This window comes from Motacilla alba, chromosome 13 (assembly GCF_015832195.1).
Source record: "Motacilla alba alba isolate MOTALB_02 chromosome 13, Motacilla_alba_V1.0_pri, whole genome shotgun sequence".
NCBI classification, from domain to species: domain Eukaryota; kingdom Metazoa; phylum Chordata; class Aves; order Passeriformes; family Motacillidae; genus Motacilla; species Motacilla alba.
The window spans coordinates 13,543,378-13,569,840 of NC_052028.1; the positions used below are offsets into that span (position 1 = coordinate 13,543,378).

Below are 26,463 nucleotides of genomic sequence, written 5' to 3' on the forward strand. Positions count from 1 at the left end.
AGAGCTGTGATTATGGGAAAAAAGTATGTTTAGCAAAATTAAGGAGCAGTGGAGGGCAAAAACATATGTTTACTCTCAGTGGTTAAAGCCACAAGAAAATTCTTTTTTTTTTTTTGTTTTTCTCTCAGCTAGGAATCGTGCTGTTGTTGTATCCATGAAGAAGCCAGGGTCACAAAGTGATTTAACTGGTAATCACCAGTGACAGAGAATTTAAAAGCTGTATAGAAAAGAAACGTGATTTAGTTGAATTGGGTGGGTTTAAGGTTTTTTTTGTTTTTTCCCCCAGAGGTTGAGATGCAATTGTTGGATGTTTTCTTTCAAATAAAGTATTTCTCCCATTCTGCAAGGGAAGAAATTAAAAGTACCAATTCTTGAATGCATACTTCTGATAGCTCCCATGCTTTAAGGGCAATAGGTGTGATGCTGTTTTCCATTCTTTTTAATGGCAAACCCAACTTTACATTGCTCTCCTTTTTCAAAATCCACTCACCCAGATTGCAAATTTGTCTTTTTATTGGCAAGAACAAGCTGTGTTGAGAGAAAGAGATACTGAGGAGTTTTCTTTGTGTTTGCTTTTACTTAAAGTACGTTCCAGGCTGAAAGGATAGCATTTATGTAAAGTGTATAGGCTTCGAGTCCAGGCTGAAATGTGTGTTCAGATTGTGTTCCCTTAATCCTGTTTAAGGAGAGAGAGGAATCATCCACCATCAGATTAATATTGATTAAATGTCACAAGGATTATGAAAGAAACATACTGTACACTTACCAAACACTGAAATCAAGTTTAAAAGTGTGGCAGATTTATATTTTATTTCCTAAGTGTCCTCCCCAGCTGATCTGTTTGAAGCTCACGCAATATTCTCCATGATAAATTTCCATGGTGTATTCCCACTTCAGGTGCTCCCCTGGGTTCCTTTGCAACTTTGCACAAGAATGCTGAGAAGAGCTTCAAAGGAATTCAGTGATGACAATGCTATTGTTGAGCTGCAGGAAAAGTGTTGAAGGACCCCAAAACTAGTCAAGAACGAAATATCTAGAGGTCAACATAAGTTGTAGCAACCTTTCTACCTGTCTGTTCTCAGTTTGGGTGCAAGCCCGTCTGCTCTGTTCTGTTCTTCTCTTTGTATCCTCAGATGAATGAGCTGTGGCAGGGAGGCTGTTGGAGAAGGTGTGACTACAGGCACATACATCACTGATGACCCACTTGCTCCTCTCTGGGCTTGCAGCTCATCTCATTGCTTGCAAGTTTTCCAGCTTAAAACCCAGGCTCCATTGATTCCTTGGGACTCTGAGTCAGAGAATTTTTCTCATCCACCCAGCAGGGCTGGAGTCACAAGGAGCTCCTGTCTGGCCTAACTTAGCCACAGCCCAGTGCCTGAGGCTTGGCTCACTCCCTGTGTGCATACAGTGCCAAGACCAAGGGCTAAAAATAATCTGTAATGAGAACTAGAATCCATTTTTTTAAAAATTATATTACATTTTTTATTATAAACACTTTGTTGATGCTGCGCATGATCTCATTATTGCCCTTATTATTCAGGAATTTTTGATTGCCCTTAAAAGAACAGCTGCCCAACGCTTAGACAAAAAAGGAAGACAGACAGACCTTTGCAATGAGCTATTTTTATAGGATCCTGGAAAGAAACGTGAATGAAGCTTCATGGCATTTTTTCAATGCACTGGCTTAACCTAACCAGGCTATTATTGGACCCTGAAATAGAGCTCTTATTGATTTCAGATTTAATGGGATTCAAGGGGAGCAACAGCAATTACTATGCTCACCCATTTAAAAACATAAATTAAGGATGAATAAGGCTTTTAAAGCTTGGAATTAGAAGAAGCAGTCACAAATAATTTTTACCTGCATTGTATTGGATTTACTTCCTGGGCATCTGTTTGCACACACTTTCTGAGACTGTCACATATTATCCTGATGAGACCTGCAGAGCAGAGAACCTCCTCAGATGGGTGTTTTCATGAACAAATTGCTGAATGTGTCCTGATCAATAATAGTGGGAATAAAAGTAGTTTATGGAAACCAGCAGCACACTATACATTGCCTCTTGACTTCGGCTAGAAAAAAATCACAGCAAATCCTTCTCCTTTGCCCCTCATTTGCACAGTCCTGCAGACACTAAAGAGAAGGTGGACTAAGGCAAACTTAATCACCAGGTTCATCTCAGGCCTCTGAGACCCCACTTTCATTTGGAAGCTGTGATATACAGCACTAAAGGTGTGCTGCAGGTCTGTAATTATCAGTAAAAAAATACAGGGTGGGAAAGAAATGAAAATAAAAAGGAAAGTGGGAAATAGCTGATCGGGTGTATCTGCACCTGAGTGGAAACCTGATGTCTCCCTGCATTCTGTTCAGCCCCAAGAGCTGTTCAGCTGATTGCCAGCTACCCCAGACAGCAGGAGCATCAATTATTAGTCTAAAAAAACCTCTCATTGCATTTTATTTGGGCTCCTCTTCTCTCTCTTCCGGCAGAGAGCAGGGGAAGCCCAGAGCAGGTTTTGTGCAGAAGGAGGGGGATGTGATCAGTGTCTTGGCACAGGGGCTGGGTCCCAGCTGGCCAGAGGGAGCACCAGGGAAGGTGCCAGGACAGTGTCATGCAGCTCAGGCAGTTCTGCAGCACGCAGGGAAAGCAGGAGGCAGCTGGAGAAGCTGAACACAGATTCCTGTGCTCCTCTTTTTGGAGCTGTTGCTGGTTAAGATGCACCTTCCAGCTGAGATTTGCTTCTTTCCTGGGGCATTTGTGCTCCTCCACTTCCAAACCCTAAAACTGGACTGGAAATGTTCTCTTGCCATGAGACTCTTGCTTTGTGTTCTTGGATGAAGTGAACACATACAGTGGTCTTTGACACCCCACACCTTATGCACTGCAAGAGGGGAAAAAAGCCAAAAACCCCAAAAACTCTCTGAGTGAATCTTTACGGTGTTTCAGAATTCTTCAGGTAGATCCTGTCATATGGTGCATAAGTTCCTGACTGATTGTATGGAATTAAGTTATTGGGCAGAGAACCAGCTAATGGAAACACATTGATGAAATCATTTTTGAGGGACATTAAATGGGACTTAAAATAAAGCTGAAATGGCTTTATGGATTTTTCAGTCAAACTGTTTATGAACATTTATCGGTGGTAAATTACACAGTGTCAGAAGAGGGAATCAGTATAATAGAAGCCTCTCTGATATAATACTGTGAGAAAGAATAATTTATTGCCTAGGGATGTACAGTACAGTGTGTTTAAATCCTAATGATATTATTGTTTTCTTCTGTCTTTGGCTGATTGCACATAAGTTACCCTTAGCAGCAGCAGAGAGTCTCATATGATGGAGAAAAAAAAAAATTAGTACTTTGCAATGAAATAGAGATTTTCTATATGCAGTTTTCGTGGCAGATAGAAAATGTTTTAATAACAGATAATTCAGGAAACAGAAGCTGTGTTGTACAATAATAAATGTAGGTTACATTGGCTTTTTACTCAGTAAAAGAGAAAGAGGGATAAAGCAGCTTTGATTGAAAAGGAGATTGTAGCAGCTGATTCTTGAAATGTTGGAGCTGTTTGTTAATACCATTTGCCAAAACCCACCATTTCTCAGGTAGAGGACAGTGAAAATAAGACTAGAGGAATGCAAGACTAGAAGGAAATTACTGCTCCTGAAAATACTGCCCCTTGGTTCTGGGACACCAGATCTTCCAGTCAGGCATTTCTCAGAGCTGTCATATTTTCTTCCCCATCTAACTGAAAAGCTGCTCCCATTGCAGCTCCTCTTTTGGCTAGAAAACCCTCACTTTCCTTCCCAAGTAGAGTCAGGACCAGTTTACTGCTGCTCATGTAAGCACTGGTGCTCATATAAACATTGGCCTTGAGCCAGTGGTTCTTCTCCCTTGGTGTTAGTTACCCTCCTGATGTATTTATGCACAGCATGAGTGTCCTTCCTCAGCACACCATGCTGCTCAGCTACACAGCCAGCTCCTTCCAGGCTTCTTTTATAGGACAGACAGATTTCTGTTAGTGCAGTCATGACAGTTTTTCCTCTCTGGGGATGAGCAGGGGGGGCACACAGTAGTTTGAAGATTCACTGATGATTCTTAAAATAATGTGGATTCCTTTTTTTTGTGTGTGTGTGTTCCTGTTAGACTTGCTTCTTGCCTTTCAGTTTAATGTTGTGTTTGCCTTCCCTTTGACTCTGTCACACTGCCATGAATCATGAGCAGCATTCACCTTTTATCCAGGGATATTACATCTTGGAAACCTCCAACATGTAGAAGAAATTTTTACTGCTTTCTAAGCACATGACTTTGGACTTCATATTTTAAATCATTTATTACTCCTTAACATCCCAGATTCCTTCAGCAGAGCTGGAATAGCCCAATTCAGTGACAACAGCACATTTCCCTCAAACTTTCCTTCCTTTTTTTGCCAAAGCCTTGAGTCACAGTTGGATTCCATGATCTTCAGAGTCTTTTCCAACACCAGTGATTCTGTGATTCTAAAACCACTGAATGAAGTCACTTCCTCCAGCCTTCACTTTCAACACCATCCAACTCTGATGCTGTCAGAGCCTGGCTGGGGACTTCCACGGTGGCCAAAAGCCAAACTTTGGCACAAATGTCCAGGGGAGCTGAATTAGTCCAAGGCAGTTTTTCCCCTCAGGGCTGCTGATCCCCCAGGCAGAGATTGAGACTCTACAGTCTAGAGGGGGCTGGAGGGAGGGGGCATGTGTGAGATCCAGAAAATTCCCAATAGCACAGAAAGAAGAGGAAGGTTCTTTAGTGAAATCCTCAGGCAATGGGGTGAAACCACAGGGAGGACTTCCCCGGAGTATTTAAATCATCCCTCGGCCCCCTGCTACAGAAAGGGGATGTTTAGGATGAGGATTAGGTGAGGATGAGGATTAGGTGAGGTGAGGGAAGTTTATCAGTGTTTCTGATAAACTTTCTCTGCCCACTCAAGGGGCCCTCAGCTGCTGACAGCCAGAGCCAAGGGAAGGATGTCTCAGTCCTGGCCCCTCAGCATCCCCTCGTGGCTGGTGTCCTGCTCAGTGACAGAGACAGGTGGCCCTTTGGGAGGTTCTGTGTTATTAAAGAAGAATATGAATTATACAGTCAAGGCAGAAAGCCTTATCAAGACAGGTAGCATTCACTTCAAATTCGGATCAAAGGAGAGAAACAGAAGGGTTTGGAAATCTCATTCCTGTTCCCAGTGCATGAGGGACTTCTTAATGGATCTGGCAAGAAGGGAGACAGAAAAAGAGGCTTTGAGAACTGTGTAGGGAAGGGAAAAGAAGAAAATGGAAGAACAAATACCCAGCTCTTTTCATTTTCAACCATCTTGAAATGACTACATTGGGATTTTCATTGACCTTGTTTCCAAAGTTGCTTCCTGCATTTAATCTAAAAAATGAAAGTCTGGAAAACCCCAAGTTTAGAAAGAAGTTCAAGTTTGTCCTTATTCTGCAAGCACTTCTGGTTACAGGCAGGTAGTTATTTTGAGTTTGCATGACTTGAGTATCTGCGTTAAGGTGTCTAAAAATTAATTAAAATGCCCAGCATAAAGTCACCGTTTAAGCCATGTGGGTGGAAAGGGTACAAGAATATCTGGGTGCATCTCTCCAGCTGCACCTCCTCATTCTCCTCCCCTCAAAAATCACTGTTCTATTATGCAGATAAGAGCAGGCTTGATGTTTTGCTACATTTCACTGCAAAGCCAAGAGCCAAGGCAATTGTGTTGGATAAAGCAGAGATTTAAATCATTTGGAAACTGTTGAGAGAGGACAGATCTGATAGTAAACAACCTTCATGGTTGGCAAGTTACAGCTGCTTATGACAACGTGTAACAATGAAAGCTTATGGGAAAGTTAAAAGCTCAGTATCTGTATTGTGCCATAGGATCAGCTTCATCCCCAAGTATAAACCTTTAAACTTTAGGCTGCTTTTATCATCTTTGAGCTTACTTTGGTTTTTTTCTGGGTTAAAAAGAGTTGGGTAATTTTTTAATAAATGTTACAGTGCTTGTTTTCATTCTGGTTTTTTTTTTCTTTTTTTTTTAACACATTGGTGCAGCTTACTTAATTTATTTCAGTGCAAAGAAAGTGTAGTCATACTGCTGTTGTAGGTGTTTCTCACTTAGGGCAGCAGTTACAGCAGGATGTTGTCTTGACATGTTTTGGACTATCTCAGAACATCTGTTACTCTGTAATGATGACTTTCAAACTGCACACAGGGAACAGTTACAATAGCATCTGTTAGGAGTGCTCTCAAACTGTACATGTAAAAGTTTTCATCAGGATCTGTAGTCTGCACCAATAACTTTATCAGACTAAAATCTAAAGAAATAAAAAAATGCCACCAGCACTGTCTGCATGCTGACACTGAAATTGCTCTGATGACTGCAGGTAAAGAGTAACTAATTGTTCACAGTGTGTCTGAAGGCAAGACCACAGGTTTGAATTTAAGAATATAGGTCATACTTGCTCATTGGTTTGGCAGCTACATATTGGAGAACAGGAACATTAATTTATAGTGCACACACTCTGTGGGAGAGGCAGTTAGTGCCACTCTCAGCTGTGTTTTAATTGGAAGTTTCAGTGGGAGCAGGAACGTGATGTTCTGCAGCAGAGTGTCAGTGACAGCACCTGGGGACTCCTGTGCTCCAACAGAGTATTTTAAAAGTAGAACAGGTTCAGGAAAAATAAAGCAGTGAGAAGTCCAGAGGGTTTGCTTCACAGTGATTGATTCAGAAAGCCCAGAAGTTCTCAGAGAATCAGAGCATGTTGGGGGAGTTGGGTCACCATCAGTGTCTGACTAAAGTCTCCTCATGCAAGGCTGGTTGGCACACGAGGACTGGAGAAGATTCACTGGCTGAAAGATGAAATGGGACCATTTCAGATGAGATGCACATTTTAAATGAGAACAGTCAGTGGAAAGGGTTGCCAGAGGGTGGCAGGGCTTTGGCTCACAGCAGTGATGTGAGGAGAGCATTTCTTTCTAGAGAAGAGAGGGCAGGGGTTGATCACAAAATATGGACCTGGTTCATTGATGGTTGGGTGAAATGGCCCAACTGGGCTATGCAGGTGGCCATGAAGAGGATTGAAGTGTTCTGGAACTCAGACAAGCTGTTTGTAGTACCTAGCAGTTCCCAGGTCTAAAGCCAGTCAGCAAATGGGGCGGTGCAGCTTCCCCATTGTCTCTGAGAGAAGGGGGAATGAGCAGAAGTGAAATAATTTCTGGGTCACACATTGAACTGGTGGCCAGGCTGGGACTGGGGCAGGGTCTGCTGGTGCTGCCCTGCATAAGGGTGCACCTCCCTCCTTTTCCCCAGGCAGGAGCACAGCCTGACTGGAGAGGTGCTTGCAGGGATCGAGTCAAAATCTGCTTTTTGTCCTTGAGTACCTCTGAGAGCCCAGCAAAAGAAATGATGTTGTGACATGCATCCAGGTTCTTCCATGAGGGATGCAACTGGTTTAGATGCCTGGTTAGCAAAGGGTGCCTTTTCCGAGCTCCCTCATCAGCTGGATCAGCAGACTCTGCCCAGGTCGGGGTGCAAGCACCTACTTTTCCAGCCACGAGTGCATTTTACAGGCAAACCCCACGAGCAGTCAAGGCTACCCATTGCAGATGAACAAGGTCTGGCTTTTCTGGGGACAGAAGGGATGTGCAAGAAAGACACGGGGTCAGGCAGTGGGTTAAATTGCACCTAGGTATGATTTGACAATCACTCCCCTGATAACAGCTTATAATGTTTACGATTTGTCTTCTGTTTTGTTTTGTGATTTCAGGAGCAGAAGGCACAGTGTTCCCTAAATCTATAGAAACTCCCAATGTCAGGGCAGACCCCTTCAAGGAACTAAGGTAAACTTTGGAATATGGTTTAATGGTAACTCAGTGGAGCCTTGTTGGAGTTGTGCTTACTGCTGGGCATCATTTCTGCTTTTGCATAAGAGCTTGGGAATTCTCTTTGGAAGGCATCACAAGAGAGGATGCCATGGAAGAGAAGGGACCTGCCATATTTACATGTGATATGACCAAATTAAAGGCAATCACAGGTCATGAGAGCAGCATTTCTGCTCTTTAATGTGCTCTGCATACCCTGGGCTCGGCATTTGGGAAAAAAAATAGAGTTATCTTTTCCTGGTTGTACAGGGAGGTGCTGAAGGCTGTGCTGGATCACAGGGAGTAGCAGCAGGCAAAAGGATAATGCTCTCAGCATTATCTGACGTGCAGAATTGCAAACCCTCCCTGACCTACACAGGGCACAGCTGTGCACATGTGTAACTGCTGACACTTGCAGAGATGCCACTTGCTGACAGCTTTGTGCCATGGGGCAATAAACAGCACAGCTCCTGGGAGCCAGCTCTGCCCTCAAGCTGAGGTCAGGTGTTACATTTACTTTATTTTTCAAAATAATTAAAAAGTGTGGCCCTACAGGTTAACTTGAATGATGAGTCTCTGGAAAGATACTAATCATGTGGCCTAAAAAATTATTGACTGAATCTCCTGATATCTTCTGACCAAGAGTGCTGTAGGGGTTTGCCTCCATACTCAAATTATCCCTCCTTTGAAAGAGAGAGAGAGAGAGAAATATAAAAATAAAAACAATTTAAAAAAAAAGCAGAAGGACATTTTGTCCTTAAATTTTGGGTTGCCAACTCTCCTTTGCTGGAAAGTGCTGGGGATGGAGCAATCCTGAGCCAGCTGAAGTTGAGCACGAGTGCTGTTGATGTACTGCAGATGCAGGGGGCTGAGAGAGAGCAGCTCTCATGGATCCCCTGCTCTGATACCAGGGATAATTATGGCCCAGCTAGGTCACCAGGCAAGATGAAGAGTATCCCACCTGCCTTCCCATGGGTCTGTCTCTACCTTTCAGTTTCCCCCAGGAAACCCCCTAATTGTTCCAATTTCCCACTCTGGGCATCATCTGTCAGACAGCAGGAGCAGTGGGGGCGTGATTGGGTTTGTTAGGATGGTTTGTTCTCTTCCTCCAGGCAGAGACTTTAACCCTGCCTCGTGGTTTTCCCAGTTTGGGTCTGCTTCCTTTTAAAAAAGAGGAAATGTGGTCTTTACTCCCTGTGACATGCAGCTGGCAGGGCAGGGGCTGGTGTGGGGAAAGGAGATGTGGGGGCTGGGAGTGATGGGGGCAAGGCTCTCCATTTCCCTGGGAAAGCCAAGCAAAGGCACCAGCAAATGGATTTCTGGGTGACCTCCAGGTGACAAAGGCTTTTTGGCACAGCCCGTGTTTACTGACATTTTCCTTTAAAAAAAAAACAAAAAAAACCAAAAACAAAAACAAAAAACCCACAAAAAACAAAACAAACAAACAAAAAACCAAAACAAAACCTGCAGGATCATGGTTAAAATACCCAATAGCATCTCCAAAATTTACAAGAACCCAAATTTACAAAACCAGGTCTTGAGTAGTGCACAAGAGATGTGAGTTAGGTCCAAGTTTGTGATGATTTAAGACTTTTCTAAAATGGGATGGGAGGAAAAAATCCAAATAAATGTAGGATGTGGTATTGGAGGGGAAAAATGTGAATTGAAAGAGCCTTAACCTGATTGACTATGCTTCTGTTCCAAACTGAATTAAGCTAAATGAAATTGAAATGAATTAATGGCAGTATCCCTGCAAGGGATTGATTCAGTATATTTGATCTGCTTTAAATTCATGTTATTATTTCACTTGTTTTATGTGGAGAGCTGTTAGGTAACTGATTTCCTTTTAAATTAGTGGACTGAGTGAAAAAAATCCTTTAAAATCTGTTGGGGTTTTTGTATTTTTTAAGGAAAATTATTGAATAGAATTTACCAAATCTCGTGGGGTTTTTTGGGGTTTTTCTGTTTGTTTGTTTGTTTTAGGAAAAGTACTGAATAGAATTTACCTGCAGGGAAAAAAGTCCCAGAAAGTGCTAAAATACTTTGTGTCCTTTTGACAGGTTTATCTTGGCAAAAGTAAATGTTTTTACAGCATCCTGAGGAGAAAAGAGCCAGTGGTGGTAGTATGTAGGGAAAGCAGGGTTTTCCAAGAACAAATGTTCTGCTGCTCCCCAGACCAAGATCCATCCATCTCTCACTAGATGTTGGATCACTGGCTGCTTCTTAGGCAAAACGGTGCCTTTTGGGGGCAGTACAGAGTTAATAGTGAAAATAATCTTACTCTGAGGGGAGGTTTTGTGGTTCCTTCCTATTTTGATAGCAGACTGTGGGCATAAGGTGTCCTTTTTGCCTATTTACAAAGATGCTGCAGTGAAATAAGGCTGGATGAGATGGGCCCTGAGCTGTCACACATTGCTGGGGAAGCAGCAGTGAAATCACACACTCAGTAGCTGGCTTGCCTCTAAAAGACCTTTTTCTGCAATAAATAGTGTTTTCTTTCCTGCTTAGGCTGAAGTTCTCAGGTGGAAAGTGCACGTTCAGCTGCTGCAGGTGCCGCCAGGCACCACCAGCCTCCATCTTTACCCTAAAGCAGGATTATGATCCATTGGAGGTTTCTCCCTTTGCTCTTGTCAGCGCCCACTCCTCTTCTTTTGTCAGATTCCAAAATGAGTGGCAGCTGTCACAAAGAGAGGAGACCAGCTGCTCCTGTCACACCTGGGAGTCAGGACAGCTGGATGTCCTCCTTGCCTTCCTCCTCTCCTGGACAGACAGACTGATTCCCGGGCAGGACAGACAGGACGTGCCACTCACGTCCCCAAGGCCTGCAGTCACACCTGTGTGTCACCACAGCTGACACTCTCCAGGTGACAGGACCCTTGTTCTCACCAGGCTTTCTGTCCATGTGGCTGAGGAATGGTTCTCATCACTCAGCTCTGAATCAGCTGCTCTTTCAGGTGCTCCTCATCCTGGTGATCCTCTTGGCTCAGTGTCCTTTGTAAAACACCTTTGCGGTGGTTTAGGAGGGAATCCCAGTGGGAATGTGTGCACAGCCTTTTCCTGACATGCTGAGCCCCTCTCAAGGCTCCAGGAATTGTTTTTGTGCTTTGAGCCAGCACTGGACTTTGCTGCAGACAAACTCAGGAGCCCTAAGACATTCCTGCTCAGTGTCCACTGTGGTAGGAATGCCAGAGCTCATTAATGTCTTGTTTAATGCAGGGTGTAATTAACAGCTCGTGTTTCCTTCCTAGGTTCTAGAATATTCTTTAATAGTGACCTAAAAACTAGAGAGGGTTGACAAATTTTTGATTTATTTTCGTGAACTTCTTCATGTTTTTACATATTTAAGGTAATTGTAGACTCCTGAATGTGTTTGCTGTTGTTCATTTGGTTGTAAACTGGTCCAAAACTGTAAAAAGGAAAGCAAACAAATCCAAATTAATTTTAAATACTTGGGATGTTTAGCATTGCCATCTGGTATCGTCCCAAAATAGTTTAGGGGGAGGGCTTGAGAGATTTGTTTGGACATTGAAATATTTGTACTCATCTGCATTGATGCTTTTTAAAGCAGTTGGTGACTTTGACATATGGTAATGTGGTTGCTTATGTATAAAAGTTGGATTCAATATGACCTTTTCTCACTGGATTATTTGAGTAGCGCCCAAGTGACTTGTCAAGAGGCTGCCTTGAGAACCTCTCCTTGACATTGGCAGGAATCACCTGCCTTTTTCTATTTACATTCCTCCAAAAAACAAATACATGCCAGAGATGCAAACAGAAATTGTCCATCAAACAGCAGATCAGCACTCTGCAGAGGTGAGGGATAAAGGCTGGACTAGCCAGTGAATAAGGAAGAAGGAAATAGTTTGAGGAGAAGGGATTAAAAGGTGGGTGATGAAATAGAAGATAAAAGTCTCAGGAGGGTGCTGTTAAAGTGCCAAGTGCTGCAGGCTGGGGACAGGGTGGGGTTGGGGCAGAGCTGCCTTCAGTACCAATGTCCAGGTCGTGCTGCAGCTTGGAAACCTGCTCTAGGGTATTTCTGTTCCCAGAGTTAAATAAAACGAAGTCAGACAGCATGAAATTCACTCCATGAGGGGCAAGCACACACCTGGAATTCATCCACAGATATTGTAGGTTGAAAATGCAGTAAATTGCTCATCCAAGGCCAGGAAGCCAAGGGATGACTGTTTTTTCTGTAATGCACAAATATAGTTAAGGGAGAATTAATCCCTTGGGCTTAAAGGGGTAATTTTTGGCTAAAGTTAATTATGAAGCACTGAAAGCACGAAATGGCAGATGAAATGTGCTTGCTGCTTGATTTTATTAGTGCAATTCCACCTCACCACGTAGAGTACTGAACTATCCAAATAGTCCAAGTGAGACCTATTGTAACAAAAAACAATTTAAATACAGTGCTGAGCTAACATAACAATACTCATTTTGAAAAACAGGAATTTTTACCAAGTCAAGATTTTTGTCAGCTGTGTTCTGCAAGGCACCATAGATAAGTAGGTACAAAATTAATATTTCTGTCTGAAACTAATCCCATTAATAATGATTAAGAGCAGAAAAATTAGAGGAAATGCAAAAAATGAATGGTATAAAAGAGGAAGCAATTGGTGAGAAATTAAAGTCATTTATAGAGAGTAATATGGGATACTGAAACACTGTTTCTTTCACAGTGAACACTTGTGGATTCCTGTGAGGTGTCAGCAAGGGGGAGATGACCACTGAACCCTTGTACAGTGCTGGTGTTATTTTCTGATTGTGTTACCAGCAGGGATGCAATTTATTTCTCTGTTATACCAGTGCAATCCAAATAATTTTGATAGTCCTACCAGCTTAAAAGACAACAAATTTACTTGGGGCAAGCTTACCCTCACACTGTAGCAAATATAACGATTTTCAGGTACTTTCAGACAGGTTGAATGTGTACAGCCACCTCCACTACAGCCAACACAAACCTATTCATACACAACTAAAAGGAGACACCAGGTTGCTGGTTTCTAAACTTCAGGCTAATTTCAGAGCCCTTTGGTGAGCTGCTTTTGAATCCTCATCACCTCATTTTCTGGCTGAGGACACCACATCTGATATAACATTTTTCCCATGGCAGCTGAGGCTTCCTGAAACTCTTGCTGTTGGAGAGCCTTTCCCAGAGCAGAATTCACGCTGATTTTGCAGCCACTTTGCTTTAGTATTTTGTCCTGTTGACGTCCCTTCAAATCTGCTGCCTGTTTGTCTCTTACAAAAGACAAGCACAGCCCTCCCAAGCCAAAGGCAGCCTTTCCACAGCTTCCTGGGGGCAGTAAGGTGTATTTATACCACTGGATGTAAGGGTTGGAGTTAAGGAAGCAGTTGATCGCTGGGGCTTTCCATCTGTTCAAGTATTTCTCCTGCAAAGAGAAGGAGAGGGCAGTTACTGTTCTTTTTCCTTGCCCCAGCAAACCTTCTCTTGATGGCCTTCCTCTCTTTCACACCCAGCAGCAGGAAGGGTGGATTTAGCTCTTTGTGTCCTTTCCTTCCCTGTTTTTGGTGGGTGAAGCCTCAGTCTGGATGAGCTACTCAGGAGGGAAATGCAGAGGTGGTAGTGGGGCTGTGCTGATTTATCCCAGCTGGATAGACCAGGGCTCTGCCCTGTTCCCCAATCCCAGCTGGATAGACCAGGGCTCTGCCCTGTTCCTTTATCCCAGCTGGATAAACCAGGGCTCTGCCCTGTTCCCTGATCCCAGCTGGATAGACCAGGGCTCTGCCCTGTTCCCTGATCCCAGCTGGATAGACCAGGGCTCTGCCCTGTTCCCTTATCCCAGCTGGATAAACCAGGGCTCTGCCCTGTTCCCCGATCCCAGCTGGATAGACCAGGGCTCTGCCCTGTTCCCCGATCCCAGCTGCATAGACCAGGGCTCTGCCCTGTTCCCTGATCCCAGCTGGATAAACAAGGTCTCTGCCCTGTTCCCTGATCCCAGCTGGATAGACCGGGGCTCTGCCCTGTTCCCTGATCCCAGCTGGATAGACCAGGGCTCTGCCCTGTTCCCTGATCCCAGCTGGATAGACCAGGGCTCTGCCCTGTTCCCAGGGCTGCTGATGGCATCTGTCCACAGGGCTGCTGATGGCATCTGTTCCTCTTCACAGAGCACTAATGGATGGTGAAGGCAGCTTTGGCAGGAAGGTGCTTTGGACTCAGTCTGTTGCTGAAGTAAAAACAAATTCAGGGAAAAAAGGCAAAGCAGCTGGAACTGGTGGTGAAGCAGCCTGCAGTGTGTGCTGGGGTCTTCCCAGAGACCCCCCTGTCCCCTGTGCTGCTGGCACGTGTGGCTGCAGGAGCCAGCACACTCCATCAGAGCTACGTGGCCCTTCAAGTGAGAGCAGGAACGAGAATGGGGAAGGAAAGGGCAGATTTCCAAAGGAAATTGCTGCCAAACAGCATTGCCTATGGGATAGAGAGCAGTGGGAAACCTCTTGTTTGCTGGTTGATGCACCAAAAGATGTGGGAAGATGAACTCAAGATTCATCTTTTTCTGCACATAATGAAGCAGCACAATTGCAACTGGAGCAATGGCCCCAGACAGAGACCAGTTTAACTTTTCCTGGGCCCTGAGCAAACCCCAACAGCTGGGTTCATTATTCTCTCTCTGCATTTATTCTGTGGGGGATTCCTAATGCAAACCAAGTCTTTTTCTGGGAGATATTAATCGTCAGTGCTGGCTGTTATCTCAGATTGAATACTTTTGCTGTGTACAAGATCTGTATCCTGCCTAGCTGCGTTGTGCCCAGGTTTGTCATTAGCTTTCAACAGCAGAATGTCACTTGCTCCATAATCAGAGCATCCATCTGACCTTCGAGTGCTGCTCACAGAGGTGTGTGAGCCAGAAATCCTCTGGGACTTGAGAGAAACCCCATCCATGTGACCAATCTGTACAGTCAGATGTGCAGATGTATCCATTTGAATAACAAAAAAGTGATCTTGTTTGGCTTTTTTTAACTCTCTGTGCAGTACACTGCTAACCTTGAGTAGAAAATAGATGCTAATAAATGCAAGGTCTTAAAAATGTGAATTATAGCCGTTTCACACTCCATGGCAGACTCACACTGGTGAGATGGCTTAATACTTAATTACAATGCTTGTCCTTCTCTCAAGTGCAGATGACATTCCTCAGATAGATTTTGCAATGACATCTGTGGAAATAAGTTGTGAAACTAATTAGTTATTCATATAATACTGAATATTGACTCCACACTGATTAAAAGGAGTGGTGACACATCTAACATGATGTATCTGTCAAGTAGGCTAGTCTGAGGTGGTATTTTTGGAAGGTCTTATAGAAAATGATGAAAATACCATTTGACCTCTGGAATGCAGATGTTTATAGGAAATGTTGCCTTTGATTTACATTTTGATGATGGTTTAGGAGGACTGCCATGCTCTGGAGTGACACTGTGCCCTGGCAGCAGTACCTGGGCTCCAGGCTCTGAGGACCATTTTTGGGGTGCCAGCTATAAGAAAGTCTGCAGGTTATTGACCACCTGCAGCCATAAGTGCTCTAAGAGCATCATTAGACAACTACCCAGAGAAATGGGCAAGGAAACTGTTGGGGTTTTTTTCAATGTTTTCCTTGCAGCAAAGCCTGGCTGGAGCTGCTGTTCCTTAGGGCAGTCAGGAGATGCTGCAGCAGGAATCAGTTGGTGCTGCTGCTCGGGGATCCTGCATTTGTCACACTCTGTGAAAGGCTCCAAAACCATTCTTTTATCATAACATTTGTACTTGAGATAGAGCTATTTGCACTGAGGGTATTGAGCATGAAATACAGAAGTAAATAGAAAGTTGGCAAGGAAGGCACCTTTCCTACCTATCACTGTGATCCCAATCCCTTGCAAATACTGTGATATTTAGGATGTAATCATATTCAAAATGACTGAATAGCTCAGAAGAGAAGGAGATTTTCCTTTGAACACTGTTCTTATCTTAAAGAAATGAGAGGAATGTAATCCACTGAGCACCATGTTTGCTTTTGGGTAGAAAAATACCTGGTTTTCTTTAATATTTCTCTCTATCCCTTCATACATCTCTCCAGCTGTGCATCACATATTTCTAAAACCCCAAGTGAAAAGCAAAGCGGGCGAAATAAAAATCCCTGCGTTACTCAGCAGTCAGTACCTGCTTTTAAGAAGGAATATCTCCCTGCTATGGCTTCACCTGGGAGCCTGGGAGCTGTCTGCAGGCAGAGCTCCCTGTTCCCACTGTGCTGAGCCCAGCACAGGAGCCACAGCTGGGATTTCACCTGCTGAACTGCAGCAGTCCACAACCAGCTTCCTGAGAGTGAGGCATTTAACACGGACTTCTCATTAACCTGGTACAAAATAGGGAAGGACAGTTCAGGCACTTCACTGCCCAGGTGAAGAGTTCCTCAGGGTTTTGTTTCCTGCTGCCCTTTGCTGGTGCCAGAGGGTTTGGCTGGGCCACAGCAATAATGTTTATTAGTTTGAGTGAGGTACTTGGAGCTACAGAAGTCCCCTGTGAATAAAAAGGACATTTTTACAAATACACTAATTGTACTTTAGGCAGTAGTCAGGAATCAATAGCTGCTGCATAACCTTCTTAAAGAGAGGGGAAATATGTGTCCACAACTACAGTGGGTCCTTCTTTTGAAAGCAGTATTTTATATCTACTTATTAAGAGAAATGACAAATGTTCACTATACCTACAGAATCTTTATTCTGAATTTGTTTCATGTGGAATAGAGTTGCTTTCTTTAGGCCAAACAGGAGTAGCTACGTCCTTTCAACATGAATTGATTTTATCTTTTTCATGTGTGGTGACTGCCACTGCTCTGCTTCTCTTGTGTATTCTGCAGTATGGATTTATCCCCTGGGTTATTGGGGCACCTCTGGCTGTCTTGAATTGTAATAATTTGTGGCCAAGTAGCATTGCTGAGTTCACACTGAAGGAATGTCACTCCCAGCTCTGGAGTGCTGTTTGGAATCAGTGTGTGGTTCATGAGAATCTCTTCTAAAAATGACCAGCAGCCAAACCTGGCCATTCTTTGCAGAGCTCTGCACAGTCCATAGCTGCTCCCCTGGTCTCTACTTCATCTAGAGTGATAAGAACACATTATCAATGTGTGAGCATCAGCTGTGGCTGCCCTGCCCTTCCTGGGCTCAGCAGTGTGGCCTGGAGGAGGTCACTGACCCATCTGGCACCTTGTGTCCTGTGGAGGGGGGAGATGGAAATGCAGAAGCTCCTTTGTGCTGCCAGGTGGGTTCTCTTTCTCCTCTCCAGATTTCACTGCCTCATTTCCAGGTTCTGCTGACAACTCTGAAGCTGGCTGTCCCTGCTCTGCCTCCCAGCTGAACTGGTGTTGGAGCGACTCAGTGTAAAAAAGGAGCATTTTTGGGGCCCTACTTGTGAAAGCACCGTGTCAAAGGTGGAGCATTGGTTTCAAAGGCAAAGTGGCAGCCACCATTTCATCTGTCCCAGATCTATAAATACACACCCCAATACACACACACAGCCTTGCTGGCAAGGAAAATAATGCCCTGTTTCACTTCAGCAGCACAAGAACATCCTTGGATAGAAGAAGCCTTAAAAAAAAAAAACCTTAAAAGCTTTTCTTTCACATGATGCTGTGTGGCTTCAGGGCCATGTGGGAGATGAGGAAGCAGAAATGGGATTGCACCCCATTAATAGCCCAAAAGCAGATGAGTGGCCTCAGGAAAGCCTGAAAAACACAGAAATACTCTGCAGTTCTCCAGAAAGAAGGAGCAAAAACCCCAGGGTGTGGGCAGTAGGTGCAGAAGGAGAGGAGCTTTGCCCTGGCTTAGGCAAACAGGGATGGGTGTTGGGATCTTGGGACCCTCCTGGCAATTCTTCCTCCAGCTGAAACTCAGCTGCAATTCTCTGTTCTCTGTTGAGGTGACCTCAGTTCATGAGTTATCTCCTGCCTTTTGCAAAACAAAAAGAAAAACACATTCTCTGCCTTCTTGCCTGGTTTCATGTCATTAAGGAAGGCTGGCTGAGGACATGTTATAAAGTGGCACAAGGGAATCAAGCAGGAAAGTAAACTGAAAAACCCCAAACTTGGGCCATCAAGGATCATAAAAGAGGTTGTAAAGCAGAGAGGAAATGGTCTCCTGGTGAGCTGGAGAACAGCTGATAGGGCTGGATAATGAGGGGATGTGCTGCTCTAAGGAGATGTTCCCTGCCAGTGAACTCAGAGAAAATCTGCTTATATTTGATATAATAAGGGCAAAAAGCAAGACACAGAGTTTACACTGCTAGTGCTGAAGTGTGTGGCAGTGATAAAAATATGTCATGTCCTGTCCACTTCCTTAAGTATTAGCATTTTAAAAGACAGAGAAAGAAGTAAAGTAAAATGTCAATTTAGGGGTTTTTTATTAAGGATTTGCTGTCTTAACTTTAATGAAGGAGTAATAAATATAAATGGATATTAATGGAAGGTTATTAAAGCTGTCTATTTTGATAGAAAATATGCAGTATCTTCTCCTGCAATGCCAGAGGTTAAAGATTATTATTGCTTCCTAAGGCTTCTGAAATTAAATTCTCTCTTATATGACCCAAAAGGTATGATTGAAAATGTGTGCATGTGAAATGGTTTGTAATAAATTCATATTGCAATAAAAATCTCTTTAGAAAAACAGGATATCTTACAAGAATCAACTGAGGAGCTCTGTCTAAAGAGGGAGGCTTTTTTCTAAACCATTTTGGAAATTCAAATGCTGCCAGAAGGATCACCCAGAAAGCACACAGGAACTTGTGAACAGGTTCTGAGCTTTCAGCCAAAGGTTGAAACCCAGAGTGCCCTGGGTTGAAAACTGACTTTAACAGGATCTTTTCTGGTTCATACAGTTCTAATTAATAACAAATGACATTTCTGACAGAGCCTCTTAGGGTACAAAAATGAAGTCCTTCATAACTGCTGTTTGCTTCTTTCTAAAGCCTCCAGACCTCTAAATACCAGATCATCAATTCTTGTTCCCCTGGAGCAGAAGGATCTGTGCTCGAAGCACAGTGGAAAAAGCCATTCCCAGCTTACAGTGCCAGGAGATTTGGGCAGTTCATCTCTGTTCCTCTCCAAATCCAAACCCGTGGGTGCAAATCCTCCTGCAGGCTCTGGATTAATTCATGAAGCTTTCTGAACTACAGAAGCTTTGGCAGTGTGGGGTAGCCGTTGTGGTGTTGGTGTTTCTAATAATGGGGTGAATTCTGCAGGCAGAGCTTGCCTTTATTCAAAGAACAGTTCCCATGAAGTCACAAGGTGATGTTGGCCCTTCACAGCACGTTGTGTCCCTTGGTCAATTCTGTATAATTTGCTTCAGCATAAATAGATATTAATGGAAAGCTATTCATTTTTATAGGAAGTATGCAGTACCTTCTCCTGCAATGCCAGAGGTTAAAGATTATTATTGCTTCCTGAGGTTTCTGAAATTAAATTCTCTCTCTAACAGCTCAAAAGGTGTGATTGAAAATGTGTGCTTGCAGTCACACTGTGTGTAACCACACTGTGTGTAACCACACTGCACGTGTTCCTGCAGGAACTGCACACCTGGAAACAGGAACTGCACATCTGGAAACAACCCAGGTCCTGAATTCAGCCCTGGGACCTGGAAGCTGCTTTAGCCTGGGCCTTGGCCCATCTGTGCCCTGCATACTTCCAAAAATGCTCAGTTTTGTCTGTGTGGGATCAGATTGATTCTATCTAGAAGAGAGTATTTGGTTGTTTACTTAGGCTCAGTTCCTCATCTCCACCACTGCTTAATCCTTTACAAAAATAACCCAACAAAGTCTTAAAGAAAACATCAAGGGCAATACTGCTAAAGAGATGGAAAATGGAACACTAAATCTCTCCTAGTTCCTTTCCTGTTCTTCCCTGCTTAGCATGTGACAAATTTTCCATAACACCCACAAAATATGTTGATTTTATGGGTTCTCAGTTGAGCAGTAGGGCACCATTTAATCTCTCCATCCCTTGGCATTGTGCTGAACACTGAGAGAGGACCAAGCAATGAATTTGTCAGAAGGTTTTGCAGAGCTCTGAGGTGCACAGCATTCCAACAACATCACACTAGGAGTCTAAATCTATGAGTCTAGAGGTTAGTTACAGATAGAAAGAGTAAATCAAGCAATAAAGGATGCCTATAAAAAAAAGGATGCTACCTTTTAAATGAAGACACTTCAAAGTTCATCATAAACCTCTGACATATATTCAGTCACTCTGCTTGCTGACACAGACTGAAATATATTTGAAGGTGCCTGCATATTTTATGCTGTAACCTCTGATAAACACATGCACATTTCCAATGATGTTGCATCAGACCTTGTGAGCTGATGTGACTTGAAAGGGGAATCACTGCCAGGGAAATGGGAGCTCTGCAGGCAGAGGTGCTCAGAGACACATGAAAAGTGTTTCTGTGACTCACACAGCCTGTCAAAATGTCCATGCAATACCAAAGAGAGTGTTGGTTTCATAACCATCTCTTTGAGGAAGCTCTCCTCCAGCTGGATGCCAGTTCCCACTTGCCCAGTGAAGCAAAGCACAATTCCCTCAGTGTCTGGCCAGGCTGTGGGAGGTTCCAGCACTGGCCAACCTGCCAGAGGGACTGTCCTACAATAAACAATTCTACAGCAAAATAATTGCTGCCTTTGGTTTGAATTTCCAGGGGGAAAAAAACAAAGCTCGATATAAACAAAAGCAACATCTGGCTGCAGTTTTAAAGCAATGGAAAGCAAAATCTGCCTTCAAAAGCCAGATTGAAATTCCAGCAGAGCCACTGTAATGGTTCTCTTGCTTCTCACATGGAGATTATGGCCCTCCTGAAAGAACAACTGCAAGACTTATGCAGGGCCAATACTTAAAATTGACCATCCCTTAATTTTTTAGTGTCTGTCAGGAATTAATGGTGTGGCATTGATTTATGGAGCTATCCAGGCCACTTCTGCAGAGCTCCCTTCTTTTCAGAGATAAGTATTCTGGGAAGCTGCTGGTGTGTTTGTTATCCATCAGGACCCGTCAGCCACTCTCCATATGGTTTGCTGCAGTCAGAAAAATGCAAAATTCTTCTTAAAAGTGTCATTTTCTACAGTTCAAGAAGTGCACTTTCTGAGAGATGGATTAACAGTAAAGCAGAGGAGAAAATAATTATTATTAGTCTGTATTTCAAAAAGTAGCTGAAGATGTTTGAGTACCTGAGAGATTAATATTTTTAATCCTTGATTTTTCCAAATAGGATTGTCCATACTGTATAAATTATCGAGGGGTTACAAGCTGGTAATTTTTTTAAAAGAATTGGACATTTCTGGCATTTTCTACAAAGTAGAAAAAGAAAAATAGAGGAACCAAATGCAGAAAAAATAAAATAGCTGATGCTTTAAGTGCTTGTGGTCAGTATAAGAATGTGCAGAGTTTGCAAATCTGACTCAGCTACTTGAAAAATGATGGGATCTACTTTCAGTGAAAGGCTGAGGCATGGAGAAGAGACTGGGATGATCAATTATCCCATGAGAACAGTGCAGTGTCTCCCTGTGGCATGCCACCAAACTTCTCAAAAAATCATGTAATCTTGGCTTCAAAACATGTCAGCATTACCCTGCTTTTTTAACAGATCTATGCAAATACGTGTAAGTGCTGTAGTGAGTAAGGGAGAAGTGATACCTTGGACTTGTTGCTTTATGGGCTTATCTGTCTTCTGGTGGCATTAAAGTTGAGATGATGCCAAACTCAGAAGAGTTTAAATATGTAAATTGGAGAGTTCGGAGGGTGTACAAAGTGTATGGATGGGTAGAGTTGGTGTTGCTTCCCTTCTGAGTAATTACTGATTTATCTTGCTTGACAGAAGAGGTATTTTCCATTCCAAACCTGAATATACTCACAGAGAGGGTGAAGCTGCTGTGTTTGTGAGGGTTGTAACTTTGAGGGAGGGATCTGTTGGTGATGCTGTATTTGCCCTTGTGTGATTTCCCTTCTGCTGTGATGTGTGGGGCCCTGGGGAGTTGAGGAAGCTGCGACGATGGACAGGCCCCCAGCACCTGTGCTGCTGAGCAAGCAGAACTGCCACTAGCACAGCCAATACAAATATTCCTGAGCTGCTTTTATACAAACTCAGGCCACCAGCACGTGCCCATGTTTTTCTGAAACTCTACCATTCCTTCTATTGAAATAGCAGAGTTTAGAGCTATTTGAGCTCTGTGTCTTGACAGCCCAGTGACAGTAAGAGCTGGATGCTGCAGGGCAGTCTGCATTCCTCTCCCTGAATCCGTGTGGAGTGGGATGCCAGAGGTGCCTCATTTCCACACCAAACCCCCTGACAGCCATCAGTGCACAACGCAGAATGGTACAGAAAGAGCCAGGCTGGCTTTGGCACTGAGCAGGGACAATCCTGCTGCCTGCAGCTTTGTGTTCAGCCTCTCGTGTCTTGCTGCAGGTGGAAACATTCCCCATGGATCAGCCATGCCTGCTGCTCTGCTCCTCAGCAGTCAGTGCTCTCAGCACAAGCCTGACAGTACCCACTGGTAGCTCTGTCATCTCCAGCAGCAGAAGGCACTGTTAAAATTGCCTCAGAAGAGCTCACGGTCTCATTTGCCAAGCCTAGTGCCTAAAGTGTAGCCTAGTTCACTCTCTCAGTGGAAAGCAAATAGAAAAATCATTTTCACAGTGCCCAGCAATGTTTATCTTCCAGGTTGGCTGGCCTGCAGTGACATTAGTGTCCCCAGAGCCTCTGAACTTAATGATTTCCAGTTGCTGCTTGCCTGCTTGAAGCGATCCTAGTCCAGACTCCACTGTGTTCCTCCTGCCAGTCACTATGGGAACAGCAATCAAAGCTCATATTTATGGCTCTGCAGATGTCCAAGGTCACGAAGCACAGGTCTGGTGGGAACAATTAAAACAGACCTGTCCAGTTATATCTCTTTAAGCTCTCCCCACATTACACCTCTAACTAGAGCAGTAAAGTTAAAGCAGCATGACTGGCAGGATGTGGCTGCCTTTTAGAAGATATCCTTTATAGAGATAAAGACACTCAGGTTGATGTGGAAGTGTGCTAGGAGTGAAGTCAGTATTGCTGGATAAAACCTTTCCCAGGTTTCATTTCACTCCCATCCATGGGTGCAGAACTGTGGCCAGCAGCCCTGGCAGGTGTTCACAAAATTCACAGAATTCACACAGAATCACTAGGTTGGAAGAGACCTTCAAGATCATGGAGTCCAACCCAGCCCTAACACCTCCACTAAACCATGGCACCCAGTGCCACATCTAGTCATTTCTTAAATACATCCAGGGATGGTGACTCCACCACCTCCCCAGGCAGGCATTTCCAGAACTTTATCACTCTTCACATAAAAAACTTTTTGCTCATATCCAAGCTCTATTTCCCTTGACGCAGCTTGAGTTCCCACTGGAGCAGCTCAGCTCTCTGCAGCTCCTGCCTCATCCACCACAGGAGCAGCTGGAATGAAGTGGTTTCAGTGAACTCTTTTGGAGAGCAGAGGATGTTTACTCTGGTTTGGGGGTTTTGTGGTTTCAGTGGTTTCGCCCTAGGTACTCCATTACTGTCATCACCTGTAAACTAAAAATGGCAAATGTGCATTTTCAGGGTAACAGCAAATGTTGTTTACTCCTGGGGACTTGCTCTATGGCAGAATACAGGGGGAAATAAAGGACTGCAAGAATAATTGGAATAAGGTGGAGGGAAGAGCTGCAGTGGACTCAATGTCTGAGAGAGAGAGAAATAATTATTTGGGAATTTCCAGGTTTTGTAAGAGGCAGCTGTTTATCTCTCTGTTCCTCTTTCAGCCAGGGTCACTTTCTGTTGAGGGACCTGTGGTGGGACTCAGGAGCCATTATCTGGGTTTTATTGGGTCTATAAGAACAAACGTTCTTCTTGGGTTTATAAGAACAAATGTTCTTATTTCCTTGGGACCAGCAAGTGAGGACTGGATTCCCTGTTCTGGAGCTGGAGATAACCACTCCTGGCTGCTGGGCCATGGGGGTGGAGTGCTGTCACCAGGGGGGTGACAGGCCAGCCTTGGCAAGGAGCCCTTGCAAACCTGGAGGGTTGGCAGCTCTAGAAGGTAGAAATGAAGACATTTCTCAAAGCCTTTGCCTCAAAGAACAGGAATATCCCAGCATTTTGAGGAGCTGGGAGGGCTCCAACTCCTGCCCTGCCTGGCCAGGTGGCTTTGGTTACTGACACAGAGGAAAACCACAGCAGGAATTTTCACTGGGAAGGTTTTAGAAGTGATGATCACCCATAAAAAAATTATCCACGTTCCAGCTGCACTGGAGGAATCTGAACAGAGTTAAGTTCTTACTTGTTTTATTTTTCCTCCTGTTACCTACCAAGCAGACAATCAATAGTGTTAATGTGACTGCTGAGAGTGCCATGAGTGTGCAGGCAATTCAGAAAAAGCAAGGCATTCCAGGAAAAAAAGATTACACCTTGCAGCTTTGATCGTTCTTGGTTTCTAAGACCATAAAAACCACCCATAATTCCTTTTTTTCTCTTGCAGTGTTTCTTCATTATTATTATTATTATTATTATTATTATTATTATTATTATTATTATTATTATTATTATTATTATTTTGCTTGGCAGTGCAAAGGGAGAATTAAGGTTGATTTTAAGGTCCAGTTTCCTTTCTCTTGTTGTGTTCCCAAGATAAATCTACTGAGTTCTTTTAAGGGCAGTACTTGGTGTGAGATCTGTGCACCTGAGGGCATTCCCACCTCCCAAGACCATCTGGTGTAGTTCCTTGTGGAGGTGATGGCTCAGGACTGTGCTCTGCAGCAGAGGGGGCATTCTGTGAGGAAGTTTCCAATGAAAGCTTGGATACTAGGAAAAATCAGCAAAGACTTGTCTGTTTCAATTTGCTGTGTTAGGGAGAATTCTTCCTTCTGGGCTGTGCTGAGCCATCCCCACCAGGCTGCAGGGAACCCAGGGACCATTTGATGTGGTCACAAAGGCACTTCATTTCAGGGCTGGAAATTGAATCCCAGCTTCAGCCACACAGCCAATTCTCCTACCTGGCTGCCTTTTTCAAATCAAAATAAAATAGTGCAAAATGAATTGAAAATCACAGCCAAACACCTGTTCTAGGAAGGGGTTATGCCACTGAGTGGTACAGCAGTTTTTCTGACATCAGTTCTTTTTTGGTTTTTAATCTATTTCACTTCACCTCCATTTGACCTCTTCCATTAGCAACTGGAATTGTCTTTGTTACCTGCTAAAGAGACATCCAGGGGAGGTTATTACAGTCAAAAGGCAGACTTGGCCAAGCAAAGATGGAAGGAGCCTTGCAAGAGTCAAGAAATGTTGAACATAATCTCATTTTACTGTGGTTGGCCCAAGGAGCAGAAGGTTTCAATGCCTTAAACTGAACAAGGTCAACAACTTACAGCAGCAGCACCATGGAACACACCAAACAGCAAAAGGAGGGGCAAAGAAAGGAAGCAGAGCTTCTTGAGACACACACCTGTGAACAGCAGGGTTTCACAGCTCCCAGTTCCCCCCAGGTGAAGCAGGACAGGGATTTCCCTCCTCCAGGAAGAGGTGGGTTCATGCCAGTAGGGCCAGCTCCCAGCAGAAGGTGAATTGCCACCACCAGGATCAATAGTCTCTCTTGCAGTTCAGAAAAATATCATCTGGCATATCTGTCTTGAAGGATTGCCAAGCCTTACCTCTGAATGCATGTTTTACTCAGGAGTGATTGTGTGCAAAAGATAAATAGAAAACAGTTTTGGTTTTAGCTGAAAATAAATTGATGCTAAGAATTTGCAAAACATTCTCTTCCCTAAATTAAAATAGTCCCTTTGGAGACATCTCTATACTCTCATTTTCAGCAAGTTGGGCTTCTTTTTTTTCCTGATCTCTTTATCTCTCTGCTCCTTTCCTCCCTCCACCCTCCCACACAATTCCTTTATTTTCTTCTCTACACCATGTCCCAACCTATTTTCTTGTGCGTATTTGAAAGCAAGAAATTAGTTGGAAATCTCAGAGAGCTGTAAGATTTTCTGTTCTACACTCTCAAAGAGCTTTGAGCCTGACTTGTTCAAATGCTCCTCATCCCTCCTACTGCCCTTCCAAACTCCTCTGTGCCTAAAAGGTCACCAGGAGGAGCCCTGGGCCTCTCTGTCCATGATGGTCTTGCCCATTCCTTGGCTTTATTGTGGAGTTCCTCCCAAAGCAAGGCTGTGAACGAGTGATCTGGAGGGGGAAACATCTTCCCAACTGTGAGCAGGAGCCCAGCACTTTGGAAAAGAGGATGGTGCAGTATTGTTGCATGAGAATGGGCTGGATTTGAGGAGTCTGGATCATTTCTGTGCCCTTGCACATGCAGACATGGAACCACATTGCTGGTGTAACTTGTGACTGTGAAAGAGGCCACAACCTTGGCATATGCACCCCTTTACATTTTCAATTTATGCACATTTACAATTTTTTTTTAAGTATACTGGGAACAGAAAATGGTACATCTTCTGCATAAAAATGAAAAGTAACTGAAAACCTGTTATATGCTCTATATAGCTCTGATCAGAGGGGAAAAGATGACTGCAGATTTGTGCTTGACAGCCTTCAG

The 26,463-nt window shown here is 43.8% G+C and overlaps 1 protein-coding gene across 14 annotated transcripts in view; it reads left to right on the forward strand.

The window, feature by feature from the left end:
• The window catches only part of SGCD (sarcoglycan delta), a 308,234-nt gene that overhangs the window by 268,772 nt on the left and 12,999 nt on the right, over nucleotides 1-26,463 (forward strand). For all 14 annotated transcript variants that reach the window (XM_038150509.1, XM_038150498.1, XM_038150503.1 and 11 more), the window contains one exon: nucleotides 7,787-7,859. In XM_038150509.1, the coding sequence (XP_038006437.1) occupies nucleotides 7,787-7,859 (73 nt within the window). The remainder of the gene's footprint in view (nucleotides 1-7,786; nucleotides 7,860-26,463) is intronic.